The following is a 12,701-nucleotide window of genomic DNA, read 5'->3' as shown; positions in this document are numbered from 1 at the left end:
TTTGGAAGATGGATTAGAGGAGATGAGAGAAAATCAAAGGGTGGTTTATGGCAGAAGCCCAGGTCAGAGATGATGGTATGTAGTAACAGTAGAGATGAAGGAAGCTTGAGAAAAGTGAGATTCTGGACTTTTTCTTCTTCCTCCTTCCTATCCTGGCACTATGTGAATCCAATTAACCAGGCACAAATCCACAAGATTCTTCTTCTTTACTCCCACATCTCAACAGTCCTTTAAAGAGTCCTTTCTGTCTCACATCCACAGGTTTCCTCTTCATTTTTGGGGTTGCTGCCCTACTTCATACCCTTAGAACATCCCACCTAGATTATTCTCACAGCCTCCTACGAGTATTCCTGTGTACAATATCTGTCTCCTTCAATCCATTACCACCAGAGTAACTTGTCACAGCCATCTTTAGAAGCCTTTCTTGGCTTCACCATGGAGAATCTAAGTTCAAACTCCTTAACTCAGCAGACAGATTCATTATTATCTGGCCGCTGATTGATTACTCATTCCTCTGTCTGGAATTCTCTTCTCTCTCTCTCTCTCCTTCATATTTTTAGTCCTTACTACTACCTCTCTAAATAGAAATTTAAACATCACCCCTCAGACAGAAAGAAAAAGAATAACTTTTAGTTTTCTGTTTACCTAAGATAAAAGTAGATGAAAGCAAGTCTAGGATTTTCAACCAAAGTACTTGCAAGAAAACTACTCTTTGACCCACTCCTCAAATTTCTTCAAACTGTCTCTTATTGAATTGCACATATAGGCACATCTCTCCTGAGTCCATTAGAGGGCTTTTGAGGGCCGGGAAGGAAACCCCAGGCCAGACATGCTTACCAAGAAGAGTATTTATCATCTCACATAATGAGGAGTCCCAAGTTTGGGCAGACTTGGGGTTAGCTTGCTCTGACATCCCTACCACTGTAGTCATTCCAAAGATGGATTCCTTTGTGGTCAAAGATGACTTCCAGTAGCAGTTGGAACCATACACTTGCTAAATCGGCCCAGTGGGAGTGTGCAGTGGGTTTCTCCTAGTCGTGGTATGGTAACACTTCCTCTCATACAGGCTAAGAGCTAGGTCAGGAGTCTATACCTAGATGAGTAACCATTGCCAGGGAGATGCTGGATTTTAATTGGTCAAAACTTCTGTTCCTTAACCAGTTCCTGAACCACTACAAAAGGGAATAGAATCAACTTAGATCAGTAGTTCTCAAAGTGTTCTCAAATGCTGCCCTAGTTGCACCAGTGTCATCTGGGAACTTGCTTGAAATGCAAATTCTTGTGAACCAGAAACTCTGAAGGTAGGACCAGGTGATCTGTGATGTAAGAACCCCGCTAGGTGACTCTGACTGGTGCATTCTAAAATGAGAACCACTGGCTTAGACTAATCAAGACTCGTTATGGGGTTTCTCTGAATCACATGGACTATGTAGGGAAGAATGAACTGCTAAACTGCAGTTTGAGAAAAACGGAATGTGTGTTTGTGTCTGAGGGTCTTCCCAATTTGAGACTACTCCTTCTCTTCAGGTTAAATTGTACTTTAATTCTTTATTGTAATAAGAAACTTCTCAGGACACCAAGAGAAAGAGACCAGCCGGACAGTTCTTACATGTTGGTTATTCCATATCAAATGCAATGCCTAACAATTACTGGATATTACCTACTCTTTTTTCAGCCTTCTGCCTGAAGGTGGGAGTATTTAATTATACTCCAGTAAACGGAGGGAGTGCTCCCATCCTATATAATACTTTCCTTAAGGCAGAAATGATGGGCTCAGAGAAATCCAGTTACAACCTTTGCCTTATTTGGAATACAAAAGGACAATTTTTTTGTGACCTATTTATAGAAAACTGAATATCAAATAGAGGAAAAAAGCAACAATACTGAGTAAAGGCAGTTTAAGCAAAGGATTGCAGATGCAATTATTTTCAGTTCAAGCAGCTGGTCATCTAAGAGGAGCACAATAACTCTGACATGTCTTGCCTAAGGAAAACAGTCATATTAATAATCCATGAGATAAAAGAATATTATGTAAGGACCTGGAATCTCAGACCTCTTCTAGAGATTCTTCTGTGGTCCTTTAATAGAAATGTGAAATAGAAGAGTCTGCTTTAATCTAGGGAGATGTTTAAAGTGAATGTGTCAGAAATAGGAAAATGATCTATTATAGTCATTTGTTTACGTTGCTGATATCTGTGTCACTTCTAGGAAGTGGTAACTCAGTTTCCAGCAGATCCTCATCCTTTGACTTAGCTGCAAATAACAGTAACCAACTCCACTAGTTCAATCAGAAAAGGAATTTACTGGAGGTTGTTAGTTAACGTGAACAATTCCTGAATGGCCAGAGAAAGCTTTGGGGGGTAGACAGCCAGGAACAATGCCCAAAATCATACCTCATAACTGGTTGCTTCTTCCTCCACCAGGCACAGACTCCATGGTTTGCAGCATGGATCCTGACACTCGAACTGCCACTGCTTCCATGAAGAAATGGGCCTTAGCTCTTACCACCCCTATCAAAGGGATTCAGTGAGGTGCCAATATTTGTGTCACTAGCTTCCAATTCAAAGTCTGTTGCCTGTGGTTTTAATGGGCTGAGTCTAAGTCACCTGCCAACCTGGCCACATCGGAAGGTGGGGAAATGAGCAACGGACATCTGGAGTGAGATGCGGAATTCATAAGGTGAACATACCCCTAACACAGAAAGTTGTTCAAAGGTACTAAGAAATCCAAAAAGTTGGCAAATAGCTACTAGATCCAGACTTGTGTCCTTTATGCGTTTATACTTGGATTTCATTCAATTTTTTTTTTTTTTTTTTTTTTTGAGACGGAGTCTCGCTCTGTCGCCCAGGCTGGAGTGCAGTGGCGCAAACTCGGCTCACTGCAAGCTCTGCCTCCCAGGTTCACGCCATTCTCCTGCCTCAGCCTCCCAAGTAGCTGGGACTACAGGCGCCCACCACCACGCCCGGCTGATTTTTTGTATTTTTAGTAGAGACGGGTTTTCACCGTGGTCTCGATCTCCTGACCTCGTGATCCGCCCGCCTCGGCCTCCCAAAGTGCTGGGATTACAAGGCGTGAGGCACCGCGCCCGGCCTCATTCAATTTTTTGCAATAAAGTGTGAGTGGAGAAGGCATCAAGGGAAGCCGTTACACATTATCCAGTTACACACTTGTGGAGGGTCTCTTATTGTCCTAGTGTAAATGACTAAGGCCACACCTTTACAGTGCCGTACCCGGATAGCTGCCTTTGCCACCCACTAGAACCGCAGAGATAACATAGGAAAATCTCTATTAAGCAACATTCTCATCAGAAATTTCTATTATTCATGGAATAATGGGTGATCAGTTTTAGAGAAACTTAGTATATCTTGTCCACATTCTTCAATTTAAATAACTAACTTTTAAAATAGCTTATTTTTATTTTATTTATTTTTATTTTTTAGAGACAGGGTCTCATCATGTAAATTTATTTTTAAAGAGGCATCTGTGATATAAAATATTGTGGTATTTAAAATTTGGAATTTCTAATTAAAAAATTACGTGAAGCTGGAGTTTCCTAAGCAACTTATGTGTTTAAGGGAAGAAATACATTATTTTTAAACTAACCTTACTTAATGGGGACTGTTTTAACCTTAGGCAATGGAGATCAAAGAGTTCACTATCAGAGCTGGTTTCTACCAGCCGTGGGCACTACTGTTCAGAAAAACCGCCTTTCTGAATACACTGTTTACTTCCATAGGCTGAAAATCTGTCGTTGTATTTTTTATATCTTTTAGCACAAGATGATTTACTGCCATCTGCCTTAAACTTGTAACAAGTATAAATGTACAATGTCTGAAAGGTGAGTGGTACATTGTTGAGTTGTGCAGTACATGACAGCTCTGAAGACAAGGGATGCTTTATATGTCTGGGTTGTGCAGTGCAGGAGAGATGCACTCCCTCTCCACGGAAAATCTTTCCTAGAATATATTTTGTTATAAATCATTAACTACATGGCTATATGCCATATTTGTTAGACTGCTGTAACAAAGGATCTTACAATTCAGTGGCTCAGAAAAGATAGATGTTATCTCTCTCCCATGTAACATTATCCAGAGCAGGAGTCAACAAAATTGTAACCTGTAAGCCAAATTTAGTGCCACCCTGTTTCTGTACAGTCCTCAGGGTGAGAATGGTTTTTACATATTGAAATGGTTGTAAAAACAAGGATGTATGACAGGGACAATACGTGACCTACAAAGCCTGAATTATTTATTATTTGGCCCTTTACAGAAAAAAACTTTGCTGACCTTCCAAGTTTGATTCCTCCAGGACAGGGAGGAATTTCTGTTTCACCAGGCCACACAGGGTCTCAGGTTCCTTCTATCATGTTGTTCTAGCATCAGCCAGATATTGTCCTCATCTGCATTGTGATGGTTGGTTCATCATCACCACTTCCATATCCCAGTTAGTGCAAAGGGGAAAGAGAAAGTAAAGGGCAAGCACTTCTCTTTTTTTGTTTAAAAAGTAGGACCAGAGATTGTGTAATTACTTCCACATAAATCTCATGGACAGAACGATAGCACACAGTCATGGTCAACTACAAGGTCAGGTGGGAAATGTAATCTCTGGCTGGGCAGCAAGTGCTCAGCTAGAATCCCCAGGCTTCTATTACTAAAAGGAAAAGGAGGATTGGTAGGAGAAATTAGACATCTTTGCCACATATACTAGAGTCCTCCTGATTCCTTGGTTGGTGCTGAGCTGTCTCAAACAATTAAAATCTCCTCCATCCATGTGGCAGGATAATTCTCACGGAGTGTTTTTTGTCTGTGGGGGATTCCCTGACAACGATCAACACGAATCTTTCCAAAAAGTAAAAGAAAGAAAAAAAGAAGATAGGAAAGGAAGGTCTAGGGAAAAGGAGGTAGGAATAGCCTGGGATATGGCTCTCTTCAGATAAGAAGTGAAGTATTCGGTGAGTGCAAAAGTAATTGTGGTTTTTGTATTGTTGGAATGTGCCATTTGATATTGGAATACATTCTTAAATAAATGTGGTTATGTTATACATCATTTTAATGGGTATTTCTCATTTTATTTTTTTTGCTAATGACTTATTACTTGCTATTTACCTTATGTTTATTTTAGACTATGGAAATGATGTCAGATGAAACGTAAATTCGGTTGATTTTCTTATTCGATTTCAAAATGGATTGTAAAGCAGCAGAGACAACTCACAACATCAACAATGCATTTGGCCCAGGAACTCTGCTAGCAAACATACAGTGCAGTGCTGGTTCAAGAAGTTTTGCAAAGGAGATGAGAGCCTTGAAGATGAGGAATGTAGTGGCCAGCTATCAGAAGTTGACAATGACCGATTGAGAGCAATCATGGAAGCCCATTCTCTTAATAACTACAGGAGAAGTTGCCGAAGAACTCAACATTGACCATTCTATGGTCGTTCGGCATTTGAAGCACGCTGGAAAGGTGAAAAAGCTCGAAAAGTGGGTGCCTCGTGAGCTTAGCAAAAATTAAAAAATCATTGTTTTGAAGTGCTGTCTTCTTTTTTTTTTTTTTTTTTGAGACGGAGTCTCGCTCTGTCGCCCAGGCTGGAGTGCAGTGGCGCGATCTCGGCTCACTGCAAGCTCCGCCTCCCGGGTTCACGCCATTCTCCTGCCTCAGCCTCCCGAGTAGCTGGGACTACAGGCGCCCGCTACCACGCCCGGCTAATTTTTTGTATTTTTAGTAGAGACGGGGTTTCACCGTGTTAGCCAGGATGGTCTCGATCTCCTGACCTCGTGATCCGCCCGCCTCGGCCTCCCAAAGTGCTGGGATTACAGGCGTGAGCCACTGCGCCCGGCCGAAGTGCTGTCTTCTTATTCTACACAACAATGAACCATTTTTCAATCAGATTGTGATGTGCATCGAAAAGTGGATTTTATGTGACCATTGGTGATGACCAGCTCAGTACTGGACTGAGAAGAAGCTCCAAAACACTTTCCAAAGCCAAACTTGCACCAAAAAAAAGTCATGGTCACTTTTTGGTGGTCTGCTGCCAGTCTGATCCACTACAGCTTTCTGAATCCTGGTGAAACCATTCCATCTGATAAATATGCTCAGCAAATCAATGAGACACACTGAAAACTGTAGTGCCTGCAGCCGGCACTGGTCAACAGAAAAGGCCCAATTCTTCTCCACGACAATGCCCATCCATATATCACACAACCAATGCTTCAAAAGTTGAACAAATTGGGCTATGAAGTTTTGCCTCATCTGCCATATTCACCTGACCTCTCACCAACCAACTACCGCTCTTCAAGCATCTCGAAAAGTTTTTGCAGGGAAAACCCTTCCACAAGCAGCAGAATGTAGAAAATTCTTTCCAAGAGTTTGAAGAATCCCGAAGCACAGATTTTTATGCTACAGGAATAAACGAACTTCTCATGTGTTTATTGTAATGGTTCCTATTTTTTTGTAATTAATGTGTTTAAGTTTAGTTATCATGATTTAAAATTCATTGTCCAAAACTGCAATTACTTTTGCACCAACCTTGTTTTAGGATCCTTCAGTTAACAGCCAAAGCAGCTGAAAATTACTAACTTTCTCAGCCACTTCCTGTCTTTCCTGAGGAGGCTTGTAGAAGACACCCCTAGTTGCCTACCTCTGGTAGAGACTCCCAATTATAAAAACTGCCTAATAGTCCAGTCAGAGGATAACACACATCCTAATCAGGTTCCTGGTACATGCAGGTGAATGCAGTCCTAACCGAAATTAGGTTTCCTATCACTCAGTTTTTATTTGTTGCATATTTTTCAGTGATGGCGTTAAATTGTTGCCATGAGTGAGGAAGCATGAAAATGTATCTATGATCTCTGCACTCCAACTCTCCTGAATAAAACACTGGACAGGGCCAAAACCCTGAGGAGCCTGTCTAATAGGGTAGACAGAGACAGCAGCACTATGGATGCCTTTAAGGAACAGCGGCATCTCTGAATGCCTGCTGTCCTGAGAGGGTGTGCGAAGTCTTGCGGGCCCAGCAGAACTCTGAAGCAGCTGCACATACTGGAGAAGGCTGACACCTACAGATTGGGAGACAAGAAAGAGCAGAAGGGATTTCCCGGGGCATCAATAGAGGACTGACAATTTGTTGTAAATTGCAGACCGATCAGAGTAGAGTACTATGCTCCTAGCACCAGCCAGCCCCGACCACTCAGCGTAAATAGAACTATAAGTGTGGGGGTGGGGTGGAAGACAGCACAGCACACTTAAGAAGAACTGAGCAACTGGAGGATGAAGGACAACGCAGAATAATTCCTGGGGGCTCTGGAACATAGACCTGCCAGAGGAGAGCGAAGACAATGACTTTCATAAAGAATCATAGTACTTAACGAGATTCTATTCCAACATAGGAAGACTCCAGACAACTGAAAAGTATTGATTTCAAAGTGAAAACAACTACATAGATTAATGAGAAAAGAGGATGGTCATTTCTGAGAACTAACTTAAGAGTCTGGAAAAAATAAATGGAAGACATCTTAAAACACAGGTGACAAATAAAAAGGGATAGTATATCTTTTAAAATTAAATTGCAAATACAGAAAACACTGCAGTTGGTTTAAGCAGGAAGGAATTTAGCATAGAAAAGTCGGTGCTTACAAAATATTTAGGACTAGAGGAGCAAGTGCTAGGTTATCTCCCAGAATTAGTCTATCAAATTAGTGCTTCCACCAGTCAGGATGATGGGGAACTAGGGAGCCACTGCCCCTCTCCCCTGTTGACTCCAAGACCAGCAGCTCAGCTGGGTGCCAACAAAAAGACCCGCTTATGCCTGATCTCACAGCACCCACAGCTAGTAACCAGCTGGGACACTGTCACTGTTGCCACTGGGAAAAAAAAAGCCTGTAAAATTGCGCTGCAGAAACACTGGTTCCTCCTCACTCTACCTCTTGCCTGAATTTATATGTTTGGTGGAAGGCAGGTTAAATGTGGGACACAGTTGGAAGCAAGTCTGGGAAATGTAGTCTTTGCTTTTCCTAAATCTAACATACACTAAAGCCTATTAGAAGTGGTTTGGAATCATTCTCTACCATATATGATATAGACAACATTTGTCACTATTTTTATCTGTTTGGCAGAAACCCCCACAATATGTAGTACTATATTTCATCAATTCTAGGATGCATACTATTTATTCACAATTAAACATCTCCAAACTTGGGAGATGGCATTTTAAATTCCCCTACTTTAGGGGATGTCCAGTCAAACAAAAGGGGAAAATAAATGCTCAATAAATTTTGGCTATTATTATCCTCATCAAGATATTAAAAAATAAAAGGAGAGATTAGTGGCAGCATATTTTAAAAGTGGTTAAGCATCTTGCTATTTAACTTAAAAACTGAAAGGATAGACAACTCTTATTTTTGTATACTGATGCTCACACACAGCAATCTGTACATTTTATAATTTGTAAATACAAAATCCCAGCCATTAGCATCTGCACAGTAGTTGGCAAATAAAATCCCCAATAACAAAGCAGAAAACTAATCTATTATGAGGTTGAAAACAGAATTTGAAATCATTTTGAGTTAAGGTATGGGAAACACTTGGGAAAAGTAGCAAATAGCAGCATGAAACAAGCTATTGCTTGTTGATGATTTTAATTTAAATTTTTATGAGACTCCACATCAACTGAGAGTTAAATAATAAATGTGAAGCTGTAAGGTAGAGCTGAATTAATATGAAAAATCTTGTAATTATTTCTTAGCAAACTTTTAGAGATTTGGATTTAAAACCAGAAACATATCTTCTAAAAAAAGAAGAGGCTATTCTGTGTGTATGGGGGAACAGAACATATATTTAATACATAGTGTGGAGTAATCCATTTTAAATCTTACAGGCACTATCTCAACTGCTTTAAGAGTTATTTTAACATTTCTGAATGGGATCTTTAGGGGTTAACATGTTTCAAAATATAAATTTTTTTAAAGAAGGCTGCCTCTTTTATATATGCTTTTGAATTTCTTCAATCAGATCCACACTAGCTGAGCCTCCAGCATTTTAAAAGGTAAAATTAGACACTGAACTTTGTATTTTGCACAACCAAACACAGTGCTCAGGACCTCTCATTGGATTTGCAGTTAAGTTTGGATATGTCTAATAGGTGCTAAAGCACCCTGGACTTTATCTGAGCACTTACCAAGCTATTATGTAAAGGCTGGTTTTATTATCTCACTCTACTCAGAGGGCAAGTGTCATCTTGGTTTTGTTATTTTTTCACCCCCAATACTTGGCAATGTGTATGCTCATTAAACATCTATTGAATAAGTCAATTATCAAACTAATGAATTATTGAGCTATAATCCTGCAAAAAAGAAACACTGCAAGAGACTTGAAATTAAAATAGTCTTGAAGTCTCTTTCAGATCTTGGCATGGTACCTTCTTTCAGGGAAGGAGGAAAAATTACAAAGGAGCTGAGTTTTGTCCTTATAGGAAAATCTCTTCCTTAAAACTTTTTTCAAAGATTATTTTGCTATGAAACTTAGAACATATGCACATACATAAAAGAGGATAGAGAAATATACGTACAGTTCAACATGTATGTAGAAGATGAATGCTTAAGTTTAGGACCCAGGTCGAAAATTACAACATTGCTAGGACCCCAGAAGCACCCTCCCAACCCTCCCAACTCATCTGCTGTGACACCTGCCAGTCACCAGCCACCCCTTCTCTTCTCTAGAAAACAAGGTCACCACTGTCTTAATGTTTATAGGAATTTTGTTTTGTTTTATCATCCATGTTCAAATTCCTAAATTACACAGTTGAACTTAATTGCTTTAAATAGTGAGTTTCCATGGTTCATCAAGATTAGGTTACTGTTTAAAATCCTCAAGAATATTTCACGTCTAGTAAGCAAAGAAAGGAAGGCATAGGGATTGCCAGATAACCAAAAATATGCCTTTTCTTCCATCACACAAAGATAAAACAAAGTTTTACAAACACTGGCCATTCTCTTGCAATTTGGAAAAAGAACAATACAGTAAAAATAATTTCATAGCAACATGTTTATTTAAGCCCTAGCTAAGTTTTCATTTACAAGCAAATATTTTCAGGGGAAAAAATCACATAAGACAATATTTTCAAATGTTATACCATCTACATAAAAATTAAACTTGCAGAATTTACAAATTAATATTCTGAGCAGACAGAAATATTATACATCCTTTTGCAAAATCCAGTCAACAACTTTTAAAAATTCATACAGGCACAACACAAGATAGTCTCCCTATACAATCTACCTATTTACATAGCTTTTCCCACCACAGATGATAATAGCTCTCATCATAGCTACCAAGGTTCGCAAACATAGTATATTTAAAATATATTTAGCAGCATATAAAAAATTAGATAAAAGGGAAGGAAATACTACTATTAAATAAAAACAAAATTAAATGGTCATAATAGAAACAACTCCATAGGAAAATAGAACAAAATATATTTCTGTTAGGACATCAACAATGTTTCCCATCACAGAATATATGCACAGCACTGGAAAAAAAAAAAATTAACAGCATTTTAGTCCTGAGCACAGAATATAGTAGAGCTGCAAAACTTTGGTCAATACAAGTAAATGCCAACATTTAACACAAACTGTCTACCCTTCTCTGTTAGTAGATTAAGATCAATTCCACCTTATGAAAATTCATCAATAATATTCTCATATCTTATTTTTGTCCATTACATTAAAAGAGCTTTGAAATTTGGGAACCCACTACAGACTGATATAAATACCTGACAAGCAAACCACAATTTGACTAACATTTTCAATATTTAGTTTAAATACATAAATCACTTGAATAAACTACATGAATGAGTTAATGGTGGGCTGCATCGTATTCCAGGTGTGTTTTCTGACTGTCACAAAAGCAGACGTCTTGGTAATTCAAATAATTTGAAAGTGTGTTTTATACATAGGCACAAAAATTCAGCCACAATAAAAGTGCGAATAAAGCAATATATCAATTGTAGGATATATATCTATTTCTTGATCTTAAAACTAAGCACACAGGATAGTACACAATTTTATTAGAATACCATTTATAGTCAGCAGTTGAATTCAGATATATTTTCCAGTTAATCCGATTCATACGTTTTGCCTAATAAGTACAGGACAACATTTTCCATAAAGAATACAGAGTATTATCACAGCATTCAGTTTATAACTTATCTTCATTCATGTTTAATTACTGGCAATATCTTCCCCCAGATCTCCTGTGTCAGAGATCTGACCATCTTGCAAATTGCGAGCCTTCCAAATTCTCACAGTTCGATCACTACAAAAAAATAAACAAAACATGGATATATGAACAAGGGCAGAAAGATAAAGAAATAGCTCTTATAATTACTTATCATGGAAATATTTTCTACATAGGTCTTCAAGAAATCCAAGTATAAATATGCATAGTCTCATTTATATAGCAAACACATACCTTAATAATAACAGCTTACATTATCAAGGGCTTACTGTGAGCCAGGCATTGTTACCATGTGCCCTTTACATATGTTAACACACATTTAATTCCCTTTAACTACCATCAGCAATAGCTACTGCTATAATCCTCTTTTTATTGAAGAGCTAATTGAGGCCCAAATCACATGTAAGTGACACAGCTGAGATGAGAATCCAGGCAGTCTGGCTCCGAGCCCTATCTCTTTAACACTGGGTCTGCAGTCATTATTCTAAAAGACAGTATGTGATTTGACATAGTGTCAGAAGGTTTCAGGCAAAACAGCCTGCAGTTCACAGTGAGGCTTCTAGGCAGGGAGAAAGCTGGGGCAGGGTTTCTAGGGAGTTAGCGAATCTGGCAAAGTCATGAAGAATTATCTCTGGGTAAACTCAGCAAATAAGCCCACAGAAAAAGCAAGAGGCTATTGAGAAGTGAACTAATACTCCACCTAGCACAGAATGTAGAAGATTAAAAGCGATTCTGATGCCCTGTAAATATACACAGTTATTGTTCATTGAAATTGAATTTTTTTATAAAAAGGGAAGAAACAGTATTTCTGAGAAAACATGTTTCTGTTGCCCTCGCAGGTGAATACTGGGGACCAGTCATTAGACAATCACATTTCTTAACATATCTCTCACGGTTAAAGAAATGTTTCTTTTTCCAATTTCCTGATTAACCCAAAGTAAAAAATATAAATAAAGAAGAGTTTCCATGGAATTTAATAGTTAAAATGCACTTCAGAGATTATGTATTCCATCCCAAGGGAAAAAAGGTTTAGTGGAGTGCCAATGTAACACAGCAAAGGCTTTCTAGAACCCAGGCTTTCTAGATTGTAATCAGTTATCTTCTCACCATCCCACACAGCACACATACATTGATAACAGCAATGGAATATTTTCATTTATCCACCCATTCAAGCATTGCATTTATTCATTCAACCATTTACTCAACAAATGTTTACTGAGAACCTGCTACATGCCAAGCATGCTTGGGGTATGCTTTTTTTTTTTTTTTTTTTGACAGAATCTCGCTCTGTTGCCAGGCTGGAATGCAGTGGCGCGATCTCGGCTCCTCTGCGCAACCTCTGCCTCCCAGGTTCAAGAGATTCTCCTGCCTCAGCCTCCCGAGCAGCTGGGAAAACAAGTGCATGCCACTATGCCTAGCTAATTTTTATTGCGTTTTTAGTAGAGATGGGGTTTCACCATGTTGGCCAGCCTCGA

The 12,701-nt window shown here is 39.0% G+C and overlaps 1 protein-coding gene across 17 annotated transcripts in view; it reads right to left on the bottom strand.

Moving 5' to 3' along the window:
• Nucleotides 1–10,017: 10,017 nt before the first annotated feature.
• KIF21A (kinesin family member 21A) overlaps nucleotides 10,018–12,701 on the bottom strand; it is a 149,883-nt gene continuing 147,199 nt past the window's right edge. For all 17 annotated transcript variants that reach the window (XM_034936028.3, XM_034936029.3, XM_034936030.3 and 14 more), the window contains one exon: nucleotides 10,018–11,304. In XM_034936028.3, coding sequence (XP_034791919.1) covers nucleotides 11,211–11,304 — 94 coding nt within the window. In that variant the 3' untranslated portion in view covers nucleotides 10,018–11,210. The remainder of the gene's footprint in view (nucleotides 11,305–12,701) is intronic.

The sequence above is a fragment of the Pan paniscus genome, chromosome 10, assembly GCF_029289425.2.
Source record: "Pan paniscus chromosome 10, NHGRI_mPanPan1-v2.0_pri, whole genome shotgun sequence".
NCBI classification, from domain to species: domain Eukaryota; kingdom Metazoa; phylum Chordata; class Mammalia; order Primates; family Hominidae; genus Pan; species Pan paniscus.
The sequence above is the reverse complement of the archived record's forward strand: the minus strand, read 5'-3'. Positions and strand labels throughout refer to the sequence as shown.